Source organism: Chroicocephalus ridibundus, chromosome 1 (genome assembly GCF_963924245.1).
Source record: "Chroicocephalus ridibundus chromosome 1, bChrRid1.1, whole genome shotgun sequence".
Classification (NCBI taxonomy): Eukaryota; Metazoa; Chordata; class Aves; order Charadriiformes; family Laridae; genus Chroicocephalus; species Chroicocephalus ridibundus.
This window is the reverse complement of record NC_086284.1, coordinates 182,567,107-182,594,454: the sequence shown is the minus strand read 5'-3', so window position 1 is coordinate 182,594,454 and position 27,348 is coordinate 182,567,107. Positions and strand designations below refer to the sequence as shown.

Genomic DNA, 27,348 nt, shown 5'->3' with positions numbered 1-27,348 from the left:
ATTTACATCACGCAACCTAGATAGATATTTTCACTAGTACACAGACTGTTCAAACCTGTGTAAAACCCAGTATAAGACCATGTACCTTGCTAAACCCCCAGATTTTTCTCTTGGCTGATTCAATGGCCAGAGCACTCCTTGGGAATAGGACATCTGCTGTCCGTGTCTCAGGAATGACAGAGCATCAAGTGGATTAGACAGCTATACTGTCAAAGGCACTGCCAGGCTTCAAGCTTGAAAAAACAGCACATCGGGAATGGGATGTTTTATCAGGCATACCATCTGGGGGGAACAGAAATGAATGCTTTCCATACAGTGCATGCTCTCCATGTAAGGATGACTGACAGTAACTCCCGCAGACACCTCTCCATCCTGGCCTAAAAGAATTTACCAGGTTCATTGCATCACACCTTCCAATTCAAAAGCTATTTGGAGCTGACCTACATACTGTCAGAAACGCGATCCTGCCCTCAAGCAAAAGCAGCTGTACTACTTCCAGTCTCAAACTAGTTGATGCTGCTAGTTAATACTACCAGTACTCACCCTACTGCCAAGCTGGCTAGCTGGGATGTGTCTCAATCTGCGTCAAGACTAATCCATAATGTGGATAAACTGCCCACAGACAAGATGCTATTTAGATGCTATTTCGACAATAGATGCTATTTACAAGGTGCTAGCTTGCATATGAAATGTGGGGTCAAATTTTCTCCATGTCCAAGTGATATAAATGTTTACAGGTTCTTTTCAGAAACTTCAGACATATCCCAAATGTTCAAGTTACTTCTCAAAATAGTGCTTAGTTTTACAAAGGTATTTATGTATCTAAATCCACAACATCCACTATGCTAGAGTGTGAATTTGTCAGGACATAAAGAAGTTTTAATTATTATTTTTTAAATATCCAACCAGCTCAGTATCATTTATCCTTTGGGGGTCCTAAGGAGTAGAGATGAAACAATTCTTCACTATATTGAAAGCTGAAGATCATACATAAGCTTTGATAATTTTTTTCAGAACACCTGAAATAAGCAGAGAACATCTCACCAAACACTTGCCAGTATTATCTCTCCGAACAAACTGTGACTCCCACAGCAAATAGGAAAGATTTATCTGTAATGCTCTCAAAAACTCCAGAATATACAGTAACTTTTAAAAAAATTCAAAATAAATGGTCATTGCTCATGATGACTATCCAACACCTGAAATTCCTTATCTTATCAAACGCTCTAAAGAAAAAACTTCCACCAAACCTTCTCTTTAAAGAACACAACTGAAAATCATCAGGAGTTCTCAAAATGACATATGAAACCATGAACTTGGGCCTGTATTTGGACCTTAGCATAAATGTTTTATAAATGCAGTAACCACATCATAAATGTCACTTGCTACGTTCACAGTGAAAAAAATAAGATTTAAAAAAAAAAAAAAGTAAATACTTAGTATGTTAAGTATTAGCTACAGCATTACCAGAGGAGGTACCCATACAGAGGTCTTAATTCACTCTGAAGAACAATGACTCTTGATTTGTATTGACTTGGGAGAAAAAACATCTGGTGGTGTTTGTGTAATTAAAGAGTTTCTCATAACAGTAACTGCACACTGGACATTGTAGCCATGTAATTTCACAATGTTTACGATCTTCATGATTCTACCATAAAAATAACAATCTTTAAATCATTAGGACGCTTTCAACAGACAAAAAAGTTCATTATAAGCAACAGTAAATCATCCCGCTCGTGCTCTCTCACGCATATACAAACATATACACAAAGCACTCACAAAACAGGTACTTTGGCCTTTCAGAAACACTAGTTATTGGGATGAGATCTGAGCCTGACAGTGCTAAAGGTCTGAGCTCCATCCCCCGCATCCATAGGCTCCCTGTGGGATGTGAGACTTTGTTCAATAATAAGGCCATGGAGTGCAGAGGATATTAACATTAGTCATTAGAAGGTGGCTGACATGACCATACAGTTTCTGATTTCTATTGTAATACATCTTCCCTTCGAGTCAGAGGTTACTATGCTTGAGGTGAGAATGGCAACATCAGTTATTCTGCCTGTGCGCAACCTTTGTCAGGCTTCATTTGTTTTCATTAAAAGATCTCTAAAATTTTACTTATGGTGAAAATCCCTTTAGAATGCTGTATAATACACACACACACACACACACACACACACACATATATATAAATAAAAAACTTGCTTTTCATGGGCATATTTTGCAGACTTGTTTGAGGTAATTAAGAGAGACACAAGTTCGAAGATCGTGTATTTTAACAATTGATCTAGTGGTCCAGCTTTGTGCGATGTGATGACAGAAAAGACAAGGATGACATAGCGTGCGGCAGAAAATCACGTGAAGATGAGAAGTCTGATAGAGTGCTGCTCTGCTAGATTTCTCAGCCTGTCCAATCAGCAGTGGAAAATATGAGCCCATCTTCCTATACCATCAAAATCAGATACTAAAGAACAGATTTCACAGGACCTGAAAATACGAGCCTCTGATGAAAAGGTTGTTGTGATCAATGCCTGAAATCTGCTGTTAAAGACAGACACGGGGATGTTCTTCATAGCAAAAGCCCGAGGAAACCAAACTGCTGAAACTCATGACAGTTCCCATGGAACCTGCCTTATAAAGTTGCGTGGTAGTAACTGTAATTCATTTGCTTTTTATAACTAGTTGAATTTTGATTAGTATTACCTTGCTGTTCACAAACAAGTTAGGTGTTATAAAAAGCAAAGCAAGTCTTACCTGGAATACTCTGTCTCCTCACAGACAGTGCTCCATCAGGTGCCTTTGCCTGGTTTGCAGACTTTGTGTAAGGACTCTCATCTAAACAGAAACAAGCAACACTTCCAGTTACTGTTAAATATAATGTTAAAAACAACATATTTTTTACCCAAATACTGTATGAACTAACAAAGGAGAGCACAGGAGCTGCTGTGAGCTGGATGAGGATGAGTACTTCTGAACGCTGACTCAATGCTTAATGTCATGTTTAGACTCGATGACAAAGGTTCTGAATAGCAGAGCTGAAAAGGATGGGGTAAAACTCCAATCGGAGATAATGCTTAGTTGATGACAGGCTTGATATACATAGGCCTTTTTTGTTTAAAAAAAAATAATCATAGAATCTTCCCTTTTTCTCATGTTAAGAGGCTTCACATGTCACAGACTCGAGCGAGAGAGGTACCATCCCTGTTCTGGAGTGAAAGGCTTCCAGAAGCTTTTGAGTATTCCAGCTGTAAAGATGCATTCCTTTTCCTTTGGGATCTGTCAGTGGGTGGTTCCTTGTCTGTTGTAACGATTGATCGGGGAAAACATCAGAAAGCTGTTGCCAAATAGGCCAGGCACATTTATGCCTGAAGAACGGCACTGTGACAGTCTGTGTCTAAACAGGAGGCTACATGGAACGCCTACTGATCAACCTCAGCGCATAAGAGACCAGTAATGGTGGGATGAGCAGGTGAGTCATCAACTAAAGGCAGCAGTAGGCAGAAAGTGAGTCACTTCTACATCCCTCTTAAGAGCAGAAAGATGCTAGGGAAAAGATCAATTATACTGTAGCTTTAAAAAGGACAAGCCATAAGCTCAGGAAAGAAATGTGAATAAAAGAGAAGAAATAATATTATGCACTTTATTACTTTAATCAAAAGAAAGGAACCAGAAGAAATTAGGCTTCTGTCTTGCTTGTCCTTTAATTGAATGCTCAAACACTTTAAAGTATTATCAAATCCTTCTATTTGCATATTTTCCTTCAGGTTGCAAAGGACCGATGCGTTTACAGCATGTGCATGAATACATGCTTAAATACAGATCAACGAGTAAAGGAATCAAAGATTACGTTATCTGGTATGGCATCCTCAGATCAAGTAGAACCATGCAAGCATTTTCTGGAGAATCACTTTTTCTTTCCAGCTGACACTCTTGACATTATAAGCCTTCTTTGATGATTACACTATTTATGTCCTGCGAAGTCTCAAACTCCTTTAGAAACTTGCATCAAAGACAGCAGTAGGTCCTTATACAAGTGAGATAAGGGTTTAGTCAGCATAACTTAATTTAAAACCAGGTCTCAGAAAGAAGTGACTGGAAGAGCTTGTTGGCTTTTAAAAGCAAAACCTCTGCAATAAACTCCGCTACTGCCAGGCGGATGCAGTAACAAAAAACCTAAATGAATTTCAAAAAAAAAAAAAGAAAGAAAGAAAAAGACAAAATATTGTTTTATAGCTATGCACCTTGATGAAAATACAGCAAGTAATGAAAAACATATATTGGTAAAATACCTAACAGCCAATATAATTGTTTTTTCTACAGTAAAATGGACTCCCATTGCTTTAGGACTACATTGTTACAAGGAGAAAGATAACAGGCTTGACTATACTGTATGCTAGTACAAACTCCAAGAAAATAGAGCTGTCAGCTACAGGAAATACAGAAGCATGAAAAAATATTCATGTAGATCTAGCTCCACAATTTACGAAAAAGGTAGACTTGTAAAGCTTTTTTCTTCCCTTTGAGGAAAGTGGAAAAGCTAGTATTATTGCACATGCAGAACATACATCCCCTCATTAAAAGAGAAAAATTAAAATAAGAGTGAACTGGAGCTTCTGAAGGCATTAGGATTAATATCTTTTTTCTTTCATAGAAGAGACACTGCGGAGCTCATACTCAAGACAAGGCTCTCCAACCAGCCTTGCTAGCTCATATCAATACCAAAAAAAGTAGAGCTCATCAATAACATGTAGCTTACATGTCCCATCCATTATAACTTATTTGCAGGTGCCGAACGCAACAGCAGATAGTGTGACATGTGCATTTTTCTATTAAAAAGTAGGCAAGAAACATAATACAATTTCTCAGGAGCCAATGGATGGTGATGACTTCTGGGCCCTATTTGAATGTGTGCCCTACCTATGAAAAAACTTATCAATTTACAGAACAAAACAGTCCTCTCCTAGTCACACTTATTACATACAAACTCTTTTTATCAGAGTGGAGAGTGGGCAAAAAGGAAAGAAAAATTTCCACAAACAGACCTTTTTCACTGAATCTTTGTCACTGAGCAAATAAGTAAATCAGCTACAGTCTCCTGCTGGAATAGGATTTTCCCAATATTGCACCGCGCTGGGAGTACCTGCGGTTATCCCGAATTCGGAATAAAGGACAAGCCTGCAAATCTCTCTGGTTACCTGCACCAATGAGGGAAAGGGAGTGCACGTTCAACTTACTATGGAGCCTAAGCAAAGAGTCTAGTATTTTCTACATAACAACTGCAGATACTAAAGGTAACGGAGACTGCATGTGTGCGAAAGCTAGCATCGTAATTTAAGCATATTAACATTGAGGACTTTGCAGGTATTTATATAGTTTAGGTACTGTGGGCATGCAATTGTGTTGCATTTCTTAATCTACAGACTTTCATAGCAAAAAAAGAGTTGCTTCATAAACTTCTGAACGCCTATTAATGCAAAATATGCCCAATCATTACTGGGAAAGAACAATGAGCCACTGTATTGTTGGTGAACTGGGAAGCTGTTCCCAGGACAGGAAGGAATTCTCTTTCAATGCCCATTTAGCAGTAAAGTCACACTGCCACATAACTAGAAATCAGCGTAAAGGATTCCCAGAAGCAAAGGAAAACAAATATAACTAACTGGAGAAAGAATGCTAACAGCCTTACTGAGATGCTTATTTGAGACAAAAAAGTAACATGAAGAGCAGACAGATGCAGAAATAGATGCCATCCTAAAGAACAGAGTAACTAAAGAGGCAAGGAAGCCCTGATAGCCCTGAAATGTCAGACAGCACTCATGCTGTCAAAAAGGGAAAAAACCTGTTTGCATGTATTAGCAAAGTTGTACGTGTGGCCACAAGAATTTATTATGAAATTGTAATTTATTGATGTCCCCATCCACTCTATAGTTAGCAGGGAGGGTCTTAAAACGTGCAAAAATGTTTCATGATAGCAGTACCTAGAGAGATTTGTCTGAGTGTTTTGTATTACCAGCTTCCCCCTCTAGAGCACAGATTTCGTGGAGATGAAACCCAACCCAATGCTCTGAAACAGCAAAGGAGTAAATGGGTATGGAGCATTCCCCTCCAACAGGAGACAATAACTCAAAGTTAGGTAAAGCTGCGATGTATTTAAGAAGCCACACATACAAAACAGAAGGAGAAACAGGCTAGACTCTGAAGCATAACCACAGAATCATAGAATAGTTTGGGTTGGAAGGGACCCTAAAGACCATCTAGTTCCAACCCCCCTGCCATGGGCAGGGACACCTCCCACTAGACCAGGCTGCTCAAAGCCCCATCCAGCCTGGCCTTGAACACTTCCAGGCATGGGGCATCCACAACTTCTATGGGCAACATGTTCCAGTGCCTCACCACCCTCACAGTGAAAAATTTATTCTGTTTGTTTAATCTAAATCTACCCCCTTCCAGTTTGAAGCCATCATCCCTCGTCCTGTCACTACAGCCCCTTGTAAAAAGTCCCTCTCCAGCTTTCTTGTAGGCCCCGTTCAGAAACTGGAAAGCTGCTAAAAGGACTCCCCAGAAACTTTTCTTCTCCAGGCTGAAAAACCCCAACTCTCTCAGCCTCCCTTCACAGGAGTGGTGCTTCAGCCCTTTGATCATCTTTGTGGCCTAGTGAGAAAAATCTCATCTAGCCACACCCGTAATACTAATATGATCCAATCCCCAGCAGGGAGTGACCCACAGTCTGTAAAGAATTCACAGGCCAAACTGTCGTCCCTGAGCATGGAAACGCCTTCAGCTGGAGCAGGCAGCCAGGCACCTCCTGCCTGCTCCTGGAGGAACCACACTGCAGGTGGCCACGTTCACTACAACGAGACGAGTGTAGCTATGCGGATACACTCTTGGAGCTGCATTAATTACATCACTGGCTCTTTTTTTCTTTCTTCTAATTTGCTCTGGCTAAGAGATTAGACAGCCCACGGTAAACAACTTCTAGCAAGTCAGTAGGTCATATTAAGGTGACTGCTATGCCAGCCGATCTCTTTGCTCAGTGACTGCAGGAAACTAACCCCCTTATGATGTTAACAGGTGAGGGTCTCCCCCAAATCATACTTGCATATCGTTTGCAGTTGCCAACGTGCAATAGTGAACAAGACACCCACTGTGTTAATTCTCCTCCTTCCTGGCAGAACACAGGGATAATCTCAGAGGCGACACCCTGAAGATTACCGAGATTCTTAACCAGCAAAGCAAAATGATCTTCCTGGTTTCTCCTTTTCTTTGTCCTCATGGAACAGTCCCAAATACCAGTAACAGTAACTCAGGTATCATCCTTTCAATGGTCTGCACACAATTCTTCTAATTAAAGACTGCAAAGATAATTATCAAATGGACAGGCAAGTAGTCGTACTGCTTACAGCTATTAGTGTAGGCTTATTGCCTTTAGCTGTTGACTGTGAGGCAGATAAACAGCTTTTTGCACTTTCCTGCCCATTTTTAACCCACTGGCTTCTCTATCCTGTAACTGAATGACTCATTCTTTCAGTTAGGGACCATGCTGTGACCCATTTATATCGTTCTGTGTTGCTCTTACTGTACAGGGGGGTTCTCTGTCTAAGACTAAGCACTCTATGTACCAAACAAACCTACAAAGATTATACACTGAATGATGTGTATAGATCTATATAAAGGGCTTGGTACTGTGCCAGCAAAATGACCATACGAAATATTTAGATATTTGCTGTATTCAGCTTAATATCCTTTGAAGGATACCAACTGGGGACACATAAGAGGGAATAAAAGGAAAGAGATTTCCTCAACAGCCAAGGCCAGGCGTTCAACATATCAGGCGGTTTACGGCCGCTAAACCACTTGCGTGTCTCTCGAGGTGGCTGTGAAAGCTACTGACAAAAGGATGTGGTTTACAGATGTGGCAAAGCCTAAGAGCGCTCCCTCCTTCAAGTCTTCCAACCAGTTAGAGCATGTTTCCTTCACTCCTGCTGCCGCATCTCCAGGCGATAACTACTGAACCCAGTAAACGTGTCCAAATCCTGTGCAGCATCAGGTGGCTCCAGAAGGCGACTACGCACAACTGTGTACTGTCAGATACGAAGAGGAAGCCTCTTCCCACCCCACTGGGAATAGCTACTGAACAACTCAGCAGCTGCCGCTTTGGCCCTCCTACATGGAGAGGAAATGTGAAGATCCTTCACTGTCGTATCTTGTCTCCCCCACACAACAGCTCATTCTCAGCTCTACGTCACCACTTGTACCTGCTTCTCTTCTGCAAAGCCTGCATTCCTCTGGGGACAGGGGAAATAACGTGGCACCAAATTTCTAAGTGAGGAATTTCAAACACAGGGGAATTTTTTTAATATCTAGAAGCTTGGAAGCTATATTAAATTTTTTCAACAGTACATGTGAAAGCATTATGAGAACAGTTTCCATCTTTCAGTTTTTCATTCTCATTCTTCAACAGCTTACTTATGTCTTGCGACAGGATAAGCTGTTCTTTGGCCAAGGGAGAACTTAACTTAAACCTTTTTAGAGTTTGACCATGTCGCTCCCAAGCAGACTTCAGAACCCAAGCAAGTGAAATCTGAGGTGTTCCTCAAATGTTCCCCACTGTGAAGCATCTCCAGCTACTGTAAGTCCCCAGGCTCCAAAAGTAAGCACCTCACATCTTCAGCTGGCCACACCTCCAGCTGCCTCAGTGTACGGGAAGAGTGAGACCAACTGCACATGTTACTGCTTACACCATTTGGGATAGCACACACCTCAGACTAGTAAAGAATCACATACCTGTACAAAGACAGAGGATGGCAACACAACAAGTTGTCAAGAGGATGATTACAGCTGAGAGAAGAACATCCCTGAGATTAGCTTCTCAAAAATTAAAAGCACCATGGTCACAGTTATTACTACAGTTATTACTTCACGCATTCCTAGATCTGTAACAGCCCATTCACAGAAATTTGCCATTCCTTAACTTTATAATGAAGAATATTTTTCACTAAAAGCAACAGATTTTTATGAATCCTGCCAATACAGCACAAAATACCATAGGTTCTCATATTTCCTATATCTCAAATTTATCCTGAATTTTTTTCTTTAAATGGCACAAAGCTCAGCATATCTAAAAGCGTTGGTTTTGGCACAGTATCATACCAGTGACAGCTGGTAAATTCTGAGCTACAGCATTGTCGGTTATCCCCACAGCTTACAGCTGGAGGCTTTCACAGATAAAAATAAACACGTATCCACTGATGTCTGTGGTTTACAGAAGCTCTGAAGTTAAGGAAGGCTTACACAGAGTCTCAGTACAACTTTAGGACCATTCCTGCAGCAACTTACTCTGTTCTAAGCTCAGACCTTTCTGTTAAATATCTTCCATTCTGTAAGAAAGCTGAAATATTTACTGGACCAGAGACTTGAACACCAGTCTCACATTCATAGATGAGTACCCAAACTCCAAGCTACACGATCATTCAGCCTTGCCTGCTCACTCTGATCAATGTTTTAGGTATGCCATACAAAGTAAAACAGATTAAAGCTATCTCCTCTATAATCGATCCCAAGCCCTACACTGGATCAGGCAGAAGAGGGAATCTGAACTCGAGATCCCCTGTGTACCCGTGTGAGCCGCCCAGACACTACGAAGTCCTCAGGACCACTCTAGAAAAATGCTCCTGATCCCACGTAAGCTCATCTTCTCAATTCCAGTTCTTTGTCTCTGGTAAAAATGCATAAACATTTTCTCCAAACTGTTGCAAATTCTGGAAAATGTAATTTTCAGGTTGATCTACAGCAATGGGAAGGGAAAAAAATACCGAGAAGGGAATTGAAGCTTGGTTATCACACTGCCCTACAGCTTCCAGCTGAGAGGACTTCTGTTAAAGACAGCAGACAAATCTTTCTCCCTGAACTTAAAAGATCAAATAATTCTAAATGAGAACTGACTAAATAACTCTGCATATTTACGCAACATCCTGATCAATGTAACCAGTAGCAGTCACAATCAATAGACAGATACCAACACAACTTAACTGAATCCATAACAGCTATGACAGCTGTAAATGAATCATAGCACGAATAGAACTACTGCCCACATCTTTTTTTTTTTTTTAATAACGAAAGCTTATAAAGGTAAATGGAAGTTCTAAAACTCTGCTAAGTTTTACAACTGAATTATTGAATATGCTTGACTCAATAAACCACACTGAAATTTGCTGGGAAGCAGTGAATAGTGGGAATTTTACTTTGGCTGTTAATGGGAGGTTTGGCACGAGTGTTTTTAGCCTGGTGTAACTTTTATCTTTAGTAACTGTTACTGACAACAATAATGAAAAAAAACCCCAGAGAATGTATTTTTCCTGCGACAGGAGGATGTTTTTAAAAGATTTGCTTTTAAAGAATGCAAAAGTCTAGAGGAAAATTAACATCCTGGAACATTCATGGTTGCCACGATGTCACCACAGCTGTGTCAGAGCGTAATGGACCATAAACATTTGAAAAAAGAGACAAAGTTGGCTAAGTTCTTTCAGCAGATGTATAATGTACAGATTTTGAATGTATATGCTTCACGAAACAACAAAATGTCAACAATTTGCTTTGCCCATATGCTAACCCTTTCAGACTTGTTATGGGAGCTGCAACCATGAAAGAAAGCATTAATTTCTCCTACTGGTGCAGAGGAGCAAAAATTTTTCAAGTTCCCTTTAGAGCTCTGGCTTCAATCACTTCCAATGAGACTTCATTTTTGAAATGGCAATGCTGCTCTTCGCAGTAGTGCAGAGAAATATCTAGAATTTCCTAAGAGCTGCATGTAAAGTAGTCATTAATGAACTAGGCTCCAAGTAGGACAAATATAAATGTATTTAATCTTAATCCTTTCTTATCAAACTCTGTGCTCAGTGCTCTCCAGCAGTCTTTATTAAGAAAACATAGGGTTTCAAATACTTCCATAAGTAACATTTCTTGGTGTGTGTGACATGGAAGAATTATGAGAAGGAACAGTTAGAATAGCTCCTCTGGTAATTTTCTTTCCCACATTTAACAGACATGTCCTCTGGTTTTCTTAGAAACTTAATTTTAACAGTTATAGCACCCCATGAATAACTGTGTTGTCTCTCTAAAGTGAAAATTTATTCAATTTTATTATACTTTATGTAAATCTAATTCTCTTTTTTCCTGAATTATGTGGTTACTTATTACAGTAGCAGCTCAGTTTTAATCTAGAAGCAAGAGAAGTAGGGTACTGTAATTATGCATAACGCGAATCCATTTCCTATTGATATTTACAATACCTCAGCAAGCTTGACCGTTTGAAAAATTATCTGAATATCCTCCAAGTTTGCCTGTCCAAAGTTAATTTCCTAAGCCTGAGCTTAGGCACGTGAATGGAAATGCTGGGTTTCCCATATGGCTACGTACGCTGACCTCCTCCCAAAGCTGTTTTGCTCAGGAAAATTCAGAACTTTCCAAGACCGCTGAAAACACGCAGGATCTGCAGAAAGCTGAAAACATGTCTCAAGAGGTATTAGCATATGGTGAAATTCACTTCGGTGGATTATCTAATAAAGAAGTAATCCTATTTAAATAATACCCCAACCACAAACTACTTCAAATCTGATAAATATTTCTTTTTGTTTATAGAGCATCAAGCATTTGTTAAGGGATTGAACTCGAATGCCATAAACCACAATCATTACTGAATCGTTACATAATTTTAGGATTCAAAGCCAGTTTCACTCTGTTGTCTTGAGCTTCTGTTCATTGTTTCTGGAAAGAATACAGGCATCACATAAGTGAAATGTGTGAGGCTTAACCAGAGCAGCTAGAAACTGGAGAAGCTGGGGCAGTGAAAAAGCTCACAGAAACTGAGGATGGGAAACTGTGGGAAGCTGAGGAAACTATTTTCTTCTGTGAGACAGTGTGGGATTTTTCTGTACATGTAACTTCTGCAGAAAACCTTATTCTAGAGGATGGGGCTATAAACCTTTCCATTTAAAAGGAAATTCCTAAGAGATACAGATCTCACCGACAGGAAACATTTCCAGATAGAATCATAGAATCGATAGAATCGCCTAGGTTGGGAGGGACCTCACAGATCATCAAGTCCAACCATCAACCTAACTCTGACAAAAACCATCACTAAACTGTATCTCTAAGCACTATGTCTACCCATCTTTTAAATACCTCCAGGGATGGTGACTCAACCACTTCCCTGGGCAGCCTGCCCCAATGCTTAATAACTCTTTCAGTGTAAAATTTTTTCCTGATATCCAATCTAAACCTCTCCTGGCACAACTTGAGGCCATTTCCTCTTGTCCTATCGCCTGTTACTTGGGAGAAGAGACCGACCCCCACCTCGCTACACCCTCCTTTCAGGTAGCTGCAGAGAGCGATAAGGTCTCCCCTCAGCCTGCTTTCTCCAGGCTAAACAACCCCAGCTCCCTCAGCCGCTCCTCGTAAGACTTGTTCTCCAGACCCCTCACCAGCTTCATTGCCCTTCTCTGGACACACTCCAGCACCTCAATGTCTTTCTTGTAGTGAGGTGCCAAAAACTGAACACGATGTTTGAGGTGGGGCCTCACCAGTGCCGAGTACAGAAGCACGATCACTCCCTAGTCCTGCTGGCCACACTGTTCCTGATACAGGCCAGGATGCTGCTGGCCTTCTTGGCCACCTTGGCACACTGCTGGCTCATATTCAGCTGGTAGTCAACCGACACCCTCAGGTCTTTTCTATCAGGCAGCTTTCCAGCCACTCTTCCCCAAGCCTGTAGCGTTGCTTGGGATTGTTGTGACCCAAGTGCAGGACCCAGCACTTGGCCCTGTTGAACCTCACACCATTGGCCTTGGCCCATTGATCCAGCCTGTCCACATCCCTCTGTAGAGCCTTCCTGCCCCCAAGCAGGTTGACACTCCCACCCAACTTGGTGTCATCTGCAAACTTACTTACTTTTACTAGATATTCAAGCCACAGTTTTTGTTCTGGATACTCATGGTTTGTTAAGAGTTGCACCTTGGTCCATAGGAAGGTTTTGTTGTCCTCCCTGCATGTGTGTTTAGGAACATAACATCGTTCTGATGTACTGCTGCACGCTAGCATTGTATGAAGGCGCCATATATAAGCTTTTGGGAAAAAAAATAACTGAAAACTGTTTTCTTTATGAAGTTCTAATTATTAAAGAGATTCAATTACATTGTTTAACATTGGAAAATGCTAAATCAGCATCCCTCAAGAATATTTGAACCAAACTTGACAGATGAACACCAATGTCAAGAAGATGGTAAAAGTTCCACCGAGGCTCCCCGAGGAGGGAGTTAAACACAGGAGTGAGACCTGAGCCAAGGCAGAGGCTGAGGGCCAGAAAAACCAGACGGCATTAACACTACACCTCATGGAAAAACACTTCTATGAATAGATATTTATTTACTTAAAAAATACATCAATGACCTTAGTAGTACCTTTTATTCCCTACCCTTGGTTCAGCTACCCCTTCCAGATGGGATTTTGCTGGACTGGGAAGACGGCAATAGCAGATTAGGGGGAAAGGGGCCAAGCCAAGCCAAGCCAAGCCATATCCCGTGGCTCCTGGATGATGCTCTCAAGCTAAGCCACCACACTCCTGACTGCTGTGGCTGCCCACCACCATGCCTCCTTGGGACAAAAGACAATCGGCTGCCCGTCAGGCAGCATTTCACTTTATATTAACCAAAGATGACATGTGGTATGAGCTGCTATTACATTTGTGGTTAAAATGCAACAGGAGAAATATATACTGGTCACTTGAGCTGTGCATGTCCTGCCTGGCACCTCCACTGTACCAGATGATATTAACAGCAACTTCCTTGTGCATCAACTCTTCCTGTGCTTTCTCAGCCCAACCTTGGTGGAGGCTTTCCCTCCAGTCCGACTGCTTGAAAATTAAAAAGCAGAAGTGATGTTTGAAACTGCTGTTAGATTCTTTTAAAGCTTTCTGATTTTTGCACTGGAGAAATGAAATTACATAGTCCCCCTTCTCATCAGTGTGTGTACATACATATATATATATATATGTGAAGAATGATCTTCTAGGAGTACTTGCGAGAAAGACACCTACCACCTTCTACCTGTTCACACCACAGCACAGATCAGGAATATCTGCCCAGGCTGCTGGCATTACAGTTGACAGGGACTGGGGGAAGAGAGGATGTCAAGTAGGAATTTCTCTACTGCACACCAGGGAAAGCAGAAGCTAGTTGCGTGTGTGCTGGGGGAAGGCAATGATAAAGGTTAATAGCTGAGACAGTGTGACTGTCACTCAAGTTACACAAAAAGTAAGTAAAATATGTTAAACCGTTTAGAAAACAGGAGTTTAGTTTGCTTCAGGAAAAATGAGAATAAGCAAAGTCACAACACTATGTTCAAAGACAAGAAGTTAGGAATGGTAATTTTTTCATGAGGTTAGTTATCCCACCTCCATTCCAGAACTGTACTAATGCTATTTGCAGTAAATTATATCATGCATTTTTCAGCCTGCTTGTATCTCTAAGTGTCTCTGGTGATGACATCTCCATCACTTTCCTTTGGAGACTGCTCCACAGGATGCATCAGATCTCACAGCTGGAAAATAGTTCCCTCCATCAGTCTACAATTTTCTTTCCCTGCTTTAACTGTCATTCTATTACTCCTAATAACATTTTTCCCCTCTTCAGAAGATCTTATAAAAAATAACTCTCATGCACTGTTCATTCCAGAAATCACATAAATTACTGTGCTTACTGCTTTAGGCTAGGATCCTGTCAGTTCTTCTTACTGGGCATGGCTTACCCAAAGGACTGGCTGATCTTGTCACCGAAGCACGATGTACATGCTGCCTGGGACAGCCATTTGGTAAAGAACCAATTTGGTTTCTTTAAACCAAAAATTTGCACAAGTGTAAGTCCGGTGTGGACGGCATCAAGAGTAAAGCACCCTTTTGCATCTTAGTAATACGTTGTATAAATTTACAGCATTATAGTTATCCTTTTTAATCCCATTAACAAGCTTTATTTGATTCATAAAATAATTCTAACACTGCCACTAGGAGCGGCATAAACATCATACCAGTACCAGCTATTTATACTGGCATGCCAGTGGGATTGCCCCACTTATTTATAGTCCAAATGACACACATTAGTCCAAACTGGCACGGCTCAGGCTTAGTGAAAAACTGGTCTTCCAGAATGCACTTTTTTCAGGAGTCAGGCTATGAACCTGGCACCTTCCTCGTGCCCTTGTGAAATACTCTCCTACTTTCAGCCCCTCGCCTGGAAGAGTTTACTCTATATAGCCACAAAGACCGTGCAATAACTTTGACTAAGTTCAGTTATCAGCAAAACTTCACTGTTTTTGGAAGCTGTGACAAGTTTGAACACAGTGCAGAGTAAAAGTCTTTTGAAATCAAGTGCTGTGTGCTTTTAGGAGTGGGAATGAAGCATAGTAACAAAAGAGTAAAAAACATATTTGTTTTACTTAAAGCTCATATAAAGCCTGGGCCACCTTCTGTGCTCCAGACAGCATCTCTCCATGCACCCGGTTCTTTACAGCAAGCCGTTTAACCTGTCAAATACTCTATTTGCCAGTGCCCTCCTGAGTCGTATTTAATCTCAAAGCTTATTTAGGGCAAGCAGTTCATTGTCTGCAGTATTCCTCAAATTCTGCAAAAATGGTAATTATTCGAACCGCTTGCCCGTATCTTTGCCTGCATGCAAATGTCTGAATCAGCTTTTTGTAATCCTACGGAAAATACAACAATAAAGAAACAAATACAGATGGATGTGCGACATACATGAAAAATTATACCCCCATAACCTTCAAGAAGGCAGGCAAATAATTTCCAATCTTTCCATGCGCCAATCCCCCAAGCTTTTTAACTAGGATTCCTTCTCCTTTAGGAATTCACAGCTGCACATTTACAACATCTTTGGCTCTGAAGCTCCTAGAAACAACAACAGCATCAACCTATTGCCTGCCACAACTGCAGGAAGAATAAACACGGATGTTGTTTTTTCATAGTGTGAAAACTCTACTTAAACTTTTTGTCCAAACACTATAGTAATGGTGAGATAATTATGAAATCTTTCTCTGTATTACCAGTGTATTTCCAGCACTTTCAGATGCATCATAACACCGTGTGTGTCTGCATGCATGCGCGCATGTGTTTAATTTTAATGATGGGTTTATTCGATTCATAAAATAATTTCAAACCAGACAGCGAAAAGCAATTAAAAATAACAGGAAATCTCACACACTAAAAATAGCTTGAACCAACCTGACACAGTATCAGATAAAGGACTCTGCAGAAACCATGACGTTTAAGGCAGAAGCTCAAACAAACCATCCAGACTTGCCCTGATCTGAAGGTCAAACAAGCCCCGGTTTTGGCAGACCAACAGCGTGATGAACACCAGAGTCCAGATCACTCTATCATGGCCCGTCTGCGCCCTGTCCAGGTTTTTACAACGAAGGACTGGGGGAAACCAAGCTGATTTTAGGAGCCAGAACAGAATATAGGCAATTAATAAGACACGGCGTGTAGGACTTCAGACCCAAGCAAGTGCTAAATATATTAACGTCTGCACACTCTGCAACCAATGAAATGCATGCGTAGTAAGCTCCTGAAAAAACAAAGTTAAGCCAAATAGGCCACACCACTGTTTCACAAAGACACTACATTCTTCATTATCTGAAGTCTCTCAGAACAGAGCAAAATGCTTTCAAATACTTGCTGTATCTTTGAAATCCAGATGACAACAATATCTTATTAACCATGTCAGGAAACATCCATATAGCCAGCGTGACCACCTCTATCACCAAAAGCTACAACTGCAGGCACAGCTGGAATTTTATTGACCAAATCAACAAGAAAACACAGAGGACAGTGTCTATATGGATAACCAGGACAAGGTATCTGATAGATGACAACGGAAGTTTGACGTTTAAGAAATAACTGGTATTTTAAAAAAAACACCAATAATTCCAAGCGATGATTTCTGTATTGCACAAACAAATACTTTGCTGCAGTCAGAGTTGAACACGCTTATTAAGACCACAAGAACAGCAAAGCAAGCCACTGAGACCCATAAGAATTGCTTGTTAAGGTGGTGGCTTTTAACCTGTTGGTCTGTCAAGCCCTGACAGATCACAGACTGCTGTGCCACATCTCTTGAAAGGTCGCTGAGAAAAAAAAGACTCCTTTACTCTGTACTGCAATCCAATTATGGAACATATCTATCAAGATGTGCAAGACCACTAAGTATCTAAACAAAGAAGAACAAAGCCATACCCTGAAAGCCTGAAAAAAGCAAGTTTCTGCACTCCACAGCCAACACATTCTGCCTTCCAGGTCTTACAAAGGCTCCAAGATATGCATTGGTTTTGGCTGGCTAGAAATGTAAACGCTTCTGAAAACATTTCCTAACAGGAGTTAGGACAACAACTGCTGACGGCAGAACAAGTATTGTTAGCCCCTCTGATGGATAGTGCCTGTTCGATGTGCTTCCAGCTTCCCTGGTGCATCCTTTGGGAAGAGAGCGTGAAGAGGAGGTGCAGTCCCCTGGAGGAAGGGATCCTCGCTTCTACTATGGGAGTGCGGGAGCATGCAGGGGGATGGAAGCATCAGCAGAGCAGGGTGAACAGAATAGGAGGAGGACCTCCTGGGGACCTGAGAAGCCCTTGCTTCATTTATTTGCAATAAATAAATGAATAAATAAATAAATAGAACCCGTTTAGTCCCGGTCTTGCTCAGTAGGGGAGAAAGGGAGACTGTTTACTCTAAGTTAAGGTCTAGGAAGATTTATTTTAAAAATAACCCGTGTTCCCATCAGTCATTTTAAAAAATAAACACATTAAAGCACACCAAAATAGGTCCCCCATCAGAAAGAACTGCCTTTCACTACACATAATACAGGATTCACTTAAATTATTCTTTGTGAGGCTTATGAAACGTCTTGCTAACACTTCCCTCTTGTCTCCTACACCCCACAAAAATTCCAATACTATTCCTGTCCTCTTGCCTTAAGAGAATAAATAATAATAATCTCATTGTCTACGAGATTTATGAGTGTTTAAAGTTGCCAGTCACCTGCCATTTCCACGCAAAGTAGAAACCCAAGCAGACTTGTCCCTGAGGGAGCTGTAGGGCAGATGAGCTGGTGGCACTGACCTTAGGCTTTCTGAACCCATATTGTTTCAGAGCTTATGATAAAAATGTTGCACTCTCTGTCAAAAGAGGCTTCCACTGAACAGCTCTGTGAAAGCAGCTCCCACGTCTCGTACACCTGTATAAGGTCAGACTAGAGGTGAGGAATGCTAAATACCAGAGCTGCGCTTTTGCATGGTCCACAGCAGCATTCATCCAGCCTGCTGCCTTGCGTCCACGCTCCTCCCCTACGTAGGGGGCATTACACTTTAACAGCATATGAGGAATAGAAGGGATTAAAAAGAAGATTAGGTCTGACAGAAAACATAACAGAAAATAAATACATGCAATGCATAGGATGCTGTCTGTCTGGATAAAGACGAAGGAGAGAAGAGGAGATCAAAACAATATCAGGCTGCAGAGGGAAAAGAAAGGAAGGAACAGCATGGAGGGATAAATGGGAAGAGATTAATCCCACTCCTTAACTCCTTCTCAACCCCCTCCCAAGCTCCTCGAACAAGCTGTATTTCCTTTGCTAGTTACACAGTAGAACTGAAGCAGCCGGATTTGAAATCACACAGAAGTTAAAAGTCTTCAGCTTTGAGTTTCTACTCCTCATAGCGAAAGGCCAAATTAGAGAACATTGGAGAGGCTGATTTGACGAGAGACACCAGGACATCAGCGTCACAGCAGGAATTAATACTTCGCTGCTTTCCCTTCTGGAGCTGTCTCCTCTGCTTCGGGGCTAGCGCTCCTCCCTGTGAGAAGCAAATGAATACCGGAGGCAGTATGTATTTACTATCACCATCACCAGCTCAAAGAACCCAAGTGGAAACTGAAAACCAGGTATGAAGTTCAGGAAACGAAACTTAATACTTTTTCAACCATGCAGGAATTTTTGGCTCAGATACTTTCTTTAATATTCCACTTAGCAGAGAAGCACAGATAACAAGGGGAGTGCTACTGGCAGTGTTATATGGGTGGAATAAAAATACGAAAGTGATGTTGAGGTTGTATGAAAGTGATGTTTAGGTTGTCAAGGACAACCTAAAGACAAAACAAAGTGAACATAAAGTCTCCGCACAGAAATTATTTCTTTAGCCACCACTGTTCTGTACAATTTTTCCTTTGTAGTGTGATCTTGTTAGGGACCAGATTGCTCCCATCACTTCCAGTACAAAAGTCTATTGAGACTTGCATGTAAAAATTTTAATTAAAAGTTGAATAAAATGACTACAGAGATCAAACAATGTCTATTCACCAAGTCCATGCCAAGATCCATATACATGTAATGTTTCATACAAACAACGGAAGTTATTCCGTGATGTTCTTTCCAATAAAAATGATGATGAAGAACAAAACGTTCCCATTATCCTTTACTAATAGATTTATTCAAAGTAAATCAGAAGTTAAAGCAAGTAAGTTAAACACAAAAGGATTATTCTATTTATTGACATTGCCAGGGTAAGATCTTCAGTTCAGTCAGACTGGCTACTATACCAACAGTAGAAGCAATATTTTTCTTTAAGCCCCTGCTCTGAAAAGTCTGTCAATTTAAGGGATCATTTGTGCCTAGTAAAGCCCAAGGAAAAGACAGTGGGATTTTAAAGTCTGTAGGACTGCTTTAGATTCAAACATGGGTTGGATGCTCTCCTGACTGGGGCTGCTTTCCTGAAGTGGGATTACATGCCCTGTTTTTGCAGATGCTCAGGCACATGCGTGGCTTTTTGCTCTCTAAGTGCATTGTGAAAATCAAGACATGTACTCACCATTAATACATCTTTTTCTGTGGGGCTAAGTCGCATCATGTTTTATAATGTATCAAAAAGTATGCAAAAATCTATCACAAATCATACCTGGTCATTTCTGAACACGTCTCTCAAACCTGGAACTTAATTTTTAATTCCTAAATGCAGCTATGACAAAACAGGCCACTATCGTAGCGGTTTCCCACTGAATACACTGGCAAATCGCAGTGAGTATGGCTGTTTGCAAGTCTGACACACAATTTCTATGTAAGAATCCAAAACCAGATACTGAAAGTCATACATTCATCATTTTAGTCTATTTTAAAAAGAATACTGTAACATCTATTCTCATGAAGCTCATAAAATAAATACTCCCAACATAAAGATTTATGATACAAAACAATACCAATTTCAGAATAACAGCACTTTGATATAAAGGCCATGAAAGATCATCCAGCATTTTGATATAAACACACAATCTATTTTGAAATTCCCAGATGTGTGGGCTACCATCCCTTTCTTCAAAGATTTTATCTGATGTGTGCTCATAGACACTTTAAAATAGACCGAGGTCTATTAAAGTCCATCAAAGTCCTGAAACGGAAGAGTCTGTGATCTGTTCAAGCATATAGACGGTGAGCTACAGACAAATACCACCATTGTAGTAGCTTTCAATTCAAAAAACCCCCAACTTTCTTCCCTTTATTTCCCTTCTCTGCCGTAATTTACTCTAACATTTAAAGACTTCCTAACCATTTGCCCATTCTTTGCAATTAATCTCTAGTCTTACCTGAATTTTAGCCTTTTCTAGAGTACTAGAGAAAAACAATAAATTTGTGAGCAGATAAATGACAAAGAATAGTGCATGTGTATAAAGATACGAGTGCTGATTTGACTGACGGAGTCCTTTTATGAAATCTTGGCTAAATAAACAGAGAAGAGCCATCATGGATTATAATTATAATTACAGCTCCACTGGACAATCTTACTCAATCGTCATTTCTTCATGCTGCTATTTTAGCTTGCCAAAAAAGCCTGCAACCCTGTGAGTTTTCTAGCTCCCCGTGGGACTTATAATATCCTTAGTCGATTGTCATTTTTTTCTCCCCCTGCCAATTCAAGTCAGTACACTGAAAATCCTCAGGACATCCCACAGAGTATAATACTTACACCTAACAGTGACGCTGTCAAAGATCAAGGACAGAGAAAGACATTTTAATTTAGCTGATGGGTTCAGCGGGCAGATATTTGGCAGATTATCCATATCTGTGCTCTTATTTCTACCACCTCCAGTCTTTTACCAATTAATTTCGGCCAATCGTCCAAGCCCATGAAGCACCATGGAGTAAGGCACAGCAGTCAACCCATCCACAAGATAGGATGATTAGCACTTAGAATGCAACTCTGTGAACTTCTGTCATTATTTTAATGACACTTTATGTGCTAATTTTGAATATAACAGCTGCTTCTCTTTCAAGTTCTAGCTACAGGATTTTGTTAAAAAGATCACCTTTTACATTACAATCTACATTTGGTGAGATTATATATAAACAGAAAGCATTCATATTAACTACTCAGTGAACCTCAGATTTGGGGGGTTGACTTTTTTTAAACATTCTATATGAACTGGCTACAATCAGGAAAGAAGCTGTGGTATTGATACTGGCATAAAAGCCAAATAAACATGAAATGAAAGTATTTAAATAATAAAAAAAAGTCTACAGAGCTATGCTCACAGTTCAAATCCACATTTTTTCCCTAGGAAAGGACTACATAGTGAATTCCAGTTATAAGACACTACACGTAAAAATGAAGCAATAAAGTCCCTGGGCAAAATATATCTTCACTTTAGTTGGCGTCAGAAATGCCCCCAGAATAGCGTACCATCTGACCTGTCACTACGATTTTACAAAACAACCATTATTCTCTTCTTTTCTTTCTTCAACAACACTGCGCAAGGAAAATAATTTGATTTCTGTAAAATATGGTTTTTTAATTGGAATTCACCAACTATTTATCAAGTAATTTGAGTGTATCAAGAACTTATCAAGGGAAAGCTACTCTGGAGAAATTAAATCTTACATGGAGATCTTTATGAAGTGCAACCTGTGATCACTTCCAGCTCCTGCAGGAACAAGTTCAGTTAATCTAGGTTCAATTCACCGCAGCCTGACGGCCGGCACTGTCCCGGCTCCACTTGTCACGGAGCGTTTCCCCGCTGTCAGACACGGCGCTGGGAACATCACTGAGAAGGAGAAACGATCCTCCAGGCAATTACATGTGTCTGCCCAGAAGGGCTTCAAACAGGAGAGAGATCTTGAACTACATCGAAAGAGAAGACCCCGTGCAGAACAAAGTACAGCTACGTAGTGACCCATGCTTCAGCTGCAATGTTGCATTTGGTGCCACTTGGAGATTATATTTTTTTTTAACGCGTGCAGCCACATAAGACCACGCAAGAGATCAAACTTACGGTTTACTGGGACTGGAACTGCCATCCAGAAGCACTGGTTTTCCCCCCATGGCAGGCGACATCACCCTCCCCAGCCCCACAGCAGGCACATTTTCTGTTACAGCTATGCTATCTGAAACATTACCTAAAACAGGCAGAAATGTTCAAGTCTGTGGGAGCAAGTTCACAATCTGAAAGCAGATGGTTTATGCTGCTAAGAATGTTTTTAGGAAAAGAAACATTTAACGGTATTTTAAAACTTTCCTGATAAAGCTACCAGAGATAGCTGGTCAGATATCTCTGACTTCCCCTGCTCTCCTCAAATACACTCCTCATTAGCTTGCCTTCATCTTTGATGTTTAGCTGCCACCTCTCCCCAGGAACGAGAGTACGAAGGAGGGAGGGAGACTGCTCCCGTTCCCTGGGTTTTCTTTTGAACACAGGTCCCCAGCTAACCATGCTGACCACTATTCACACTGGACTAACAAAGTCATAAAAGCAAATTTCATTAACTCACTGTAAAGTAACTTCCAACAAGACCATATTCGTAGATGTTTAGTATTCGATTTTTCTTTAATTGGACCAACTATGTCTATCGTACTCCTCTCCTTTTCATCTACCACAGCTCTCCTAGCAAGCAACACACACGAGTCTACCCTGAACACACACCCAGCAAATGGATGCGTATGCCGGTGCGCAAGCTGGCTACGAATGTAGAAATTTGGGCAGAGCGCAGTGGCCACCTTTGACAGCAAAACTACAGACCATGAACCCTCTCAGCTACGCAGTGAAGGGGCCCTGCTAGTCATCATGAACATTGTGCTTTGTGCTGCTCTTTGGTTTTGCGTTCGTGGGAGGACCTGAGCCAAGGCCCTCTTGACATGGGACCAAGAATTTGGGAGGTAGGAAAAAGAGGAGAAATGTGATTGCATTATCTTTAGACAAGAAGCATTCACTCCTCAGATCATCCAAGGCCAGGGGCTGTCCTTGTCCTAGGGTAAAACACAGAAGGGAAGGTGCCAGAAGATGACTTGTGGCATTGGAGTCAATCTGCTAATGTCTCTATTGGATTTTTTACAAAGCTACAAAGGTTTAAAGCTTCCACTTACTTTGGCTGTGGAGTCCAACTAAATGTTTCCGTGGTTAATTGAAAAAGAGGTCTGAGGTATATTTGTAGTAATAGTAACAAAAAATCCCAAACAAAACAAAACCAGAAAGCCTACAGCTACTCGCACTGTTACGGACAGTTTCTTCACGCTTTCTTTCAGCTTCCTCTCCTCCGTTCTTCTGCAGAGCAGCTTCCATGACTTAAACCCCAACTCCCTGCCCTTGAGCACTGTAACCACAGATTCAGTCTTTTTATGTGCTATAAGGTTTTAAATAGCATCCTGTAGAGACACAGGTCACCTCCTTGGTCCCCCAGCCACAGGGCTTAGGGACGTCTGACTTTGCACCTTGCCAGGGGAGGTGGCCGCTCTCTAGACTTACTCCTCAACCTGACAGGAAGATTACCAACATGCACGTTCCCAAAGGCTGTACTGATCCTTCAGCCTCTGGGAGCATCAGATCTTCACAATTAAAGCAAGGAAGGCCTATGAGAGGATACAGCAGACAAGGAGTGGTATAAAGGGAGTATCACTCTTTTAATGAAAAAAAGTCACTCAGATTGCCTTCTCTGAGGGAAAAAGAAATTAAATTGCCACAATGTTCTTTTGAGCTGTAGGCTCCAGCCTATGCTAAAGTCAGCTTCGGAGTGCACAGGGGTTGCCAGAGCCAGTGTTAATTCACATCCAAGAGGAAGCAGCATGACCATGAAGAGACAGAGCTAACTTTGCACTAGGCTGCATGGCTCCATACCCTGTCACGCACACCGTGCCTCTGAGCTCTCACGCCGGTGTATGACACAGTCAACGGCATTTACAGGCAGCAATTTACGTTTTTATGGTTCACCCTTCCTCCGTTTCTGTCACACCAGTGTGTGACCCTCTTCCGACTGAGGGTTGTATCTCTGCTAGAGCTCTGCATTAAGCCATCCATTTGTCTCCACTCTGCTCAGCCATTCCGCTCCTGCCTACAGCAGGCCAACGGACACAAGGGTTCAAAAGCACACCTCCTTCAGCCACAAAACGCAGATTTTCTTGAAATTGAAAATGGAAATGCATTATTTGCTGGTATTTGCTTGATAGGAAAGCCTGATAGACTTAGGACTCTTTTTGGTGAGGGTCCTCTTTAACAGAGTAGACAAATCACTCAAGGGCACCTGCAGAATTTATAGCAATCAGGGAATTATCAATAAAAACTCATTGCAGCTAGAAATTACTGTCCACTCACAAGCAACGCAGACTTCCATAGGAGCATGTATTGCTTTCAATACAAAACATTGTGCTACAAAAGCAAATACGTTTTGTGTAAAACGAATCTTGGGGAGTAACAGCTAAGCGCCAGTCTACCCATTCTGGGTACAGTGAGTCCAAAATGCAGTGGTCTGCCATTTCGAGCACCATTTGACCTCTGATTTTTCTAGATATTCACAAATTTGGAGTTCATGCAGATTGGTGCCTTTGACTAGGATGAAATCATTGAGGCTGTTGAGGTCCACAGGGCAATGGACAAAGACATGGGGTCTGTACCTGGCTGCTGCCCCCCAGCACGGGAAGCCGCAGGCACGACTGGCGAGGTCTGGGATGCTCAGTGGTTCCATCCCCTACTCAGACAAACGTCTGGCATCTGGATAAAAGCCAGCTGGTGTGGGCCCAACTCAGATAAACTGGAAATGTCGGCCAGCACAGGGAAGCACTGGGACAAATATCCAAATGTAACATCTGTTCCCTATTGCACATCCTCCCAAATTGCCGTTGATCTTGAAACATTATTAGGCTTCCCTCTGGTCCGAGATTAACCCAGTGAACAGATGTGTTAGCAACCCTCAAAGGCAGAAGGGTTTGGTTGTGCAGAACTATCGTCCATCTTCTCAAGGAAAAAGGCTGATAACCCAGATGCCCTCCAACTCAGCAGAAGGGGAGCCAACCTTGAAGGAAATAGGTCAATCAGGATGATAACAGCATGATAAAACTATAACAAAAAGCAAAATGTCTAGAGAGAACAAATTAATATTTATCTAGCACAAAAATCAAAGATTTTCAAAACAAATTTAGCTGAAATTCCTCAAGATGGGACAGAAGATACTGTGTCTGCATCAGAACCAGTAACCCGGGTCGTGGACAGGAGATGCCAGAAGAATTAACTTACTGGGAAAAATTCAAGCTGAGAATAATAAAAAACATTGGGTTGGGAAGACAAGCATGATTACATCATTAAATGAGTAATTAAAACTTTTGTTGGAAAGGATGTGTGAGCATGAGCAGGTAAAGGGGGACAGGCCACATAGAAATGCTGTTACTAATTTATGAGCCACTGATATTTCATTGATTGGGAAAAAGTGGAAGTAGATGGTGATGCACAGAAACCACAAACTATCAGCTGTAAGACAATGGCTATAACAGTTAAAAGGATTCAAGAAAAAGGCTGTGATTAGTAGAATTTAAAAGCCAATAAAATCTCTCTGCAGTATTTTAGGAGAAAGACTCATGATTGCCATATAGCTCACCAAGTATAATCCAAAAAAAGAAGCAGTAAATAACAGTATTTCTGTTCAATAGTTGAGAAAACACTGTATGACATAATATATCATGATAATGATTGCAGTGTATTTCTAATCCAACAATAACTTAGAACGATATTAAACAACGTTAGCAAGATAGGCAGTCCAGTCTGGATGACTTTGATTCAACAGCTAAGCCAAAAAGCTCTCTGGATCATTAATATTGATTTTCAGTAACATTTTTGTAAGAACGTCAGTTTTCCATTACTAAACATTTTTTAAAATCAAGATCGATATTTATCTGCAGGCTGCTCAAATTTAAATAGGATTAATTCCTGAATTTAGGGAAATCGGAGGCTTGTGTTACACAAGTCGTACTACAGGATCACTGCAGACTTTTTAATAAAGTCTTTGACTGATATATTGAAGATAACCACAGCAAACAGTGATAAACAGCAAGATTAGCTGGAGTCAGGTGGCCAGTTCCAGGGATACTGGTGTGGTTTAGGCTGGGCTGGCCACTGAATGAACAACAGATGCTCTTTTTAACCTCTTTTTCATGACCCATGAAAATAAATTAAAAGGTACAGAGAGGTAACCGTCGCTGCCGAACTGAGTGCTGTGAAAGCCACCGACGCACAATGGTGCCATGCAGGAATTGCCCAAGGCCCTAAAACAGATGCTGAAAAGCTGAGAAAGTTATCTGAAGGTGAGGCAGGAGCCCTGACGCCATCGTGTGCCAGAGAGTGGCTGGGAGGCACAGCCAGACCCTGCTGAGGGATGGGTGGGGAGATGGTCAGAGGGAGGAGATGCCCTTGGCTGTGCCACCAAGGGTGCAGTGCTTCGGTCAGGTCACCTCTGTGGTGAGCTGCGGTGCTCGCCGGCTTCAGGGAGACCTATTAGCGGCCTTCCACTATCCGAAGGGGGCCTACAAAAAAGTTGGAGTGGAACTTTTTACAAAGGCATGTAGTGATAGGACAAGAGGTGATGGCTTCAAACTGGAAGAGGGAAGACTTAGATTAAGTATTAGGAAGAAATTTTTCACTCTGAGGGTGGTGAGGCACTGGAACAGGTTGCCCAGAGAAGCTGTGGATGCCCCATGCCTGGAAGTGTTCAAGGCCAGGCTGGATGGGGCTTTGAGCAGCCTGGTCTAGTGGGAGGTGTCCCTGCCCATGGCAGGGGGGTTGGAACGAGATGATCTTTAAGGTCCCTTCCAACTCTAACCATTCTGTGATTCTGTGATTTGAGAGCACCGTGAAGCACCACTGTGGCTCAGTGTCACTGGGACAGCAGCCACCTCAGCAAGGCTGGAGATGGTGTTGCTGGCACAGCCCCCATCCCGAGCCCAGGCCAAAGGAGCAGGAGAGGCTCTGACATCCCTTCCTCAAGCCTGGCC

The 27,348-nt window shown here is 41.5% G+C and overlaps 1 protein-coding gene across 12 annotated transcripts in view; it reads right to left on the bottom strand.

Annotated features, from left to right (window-relative positions):
• Positions 1-27,348, bottom strand: part of GRIP1 (glutamate receptor interacting protein 1) — a 336,350-nt gene that overhangs the window by 109,137 nt on the left and 199,865 nt on the right. For 11 of the 12 annotated variants that reach the window (XM_063323006.1, XM_063323003.1, XM_063323004.1 and 8 more), the window contains exon 2: positions 2,755-2,835. The exons of the other annotated variant lie outside the window; for it this stretch is intronic. In XM_063323006.1, the coding sequence (XP_063179076.1) occupies positions 2,755-2,835 (81 nt within the window). The remainder of the gene's footprint in view (positions 1-2,754; positions 2,836-27,348) is intronic. 12 annotated transcript variants of the gene reach the window in all.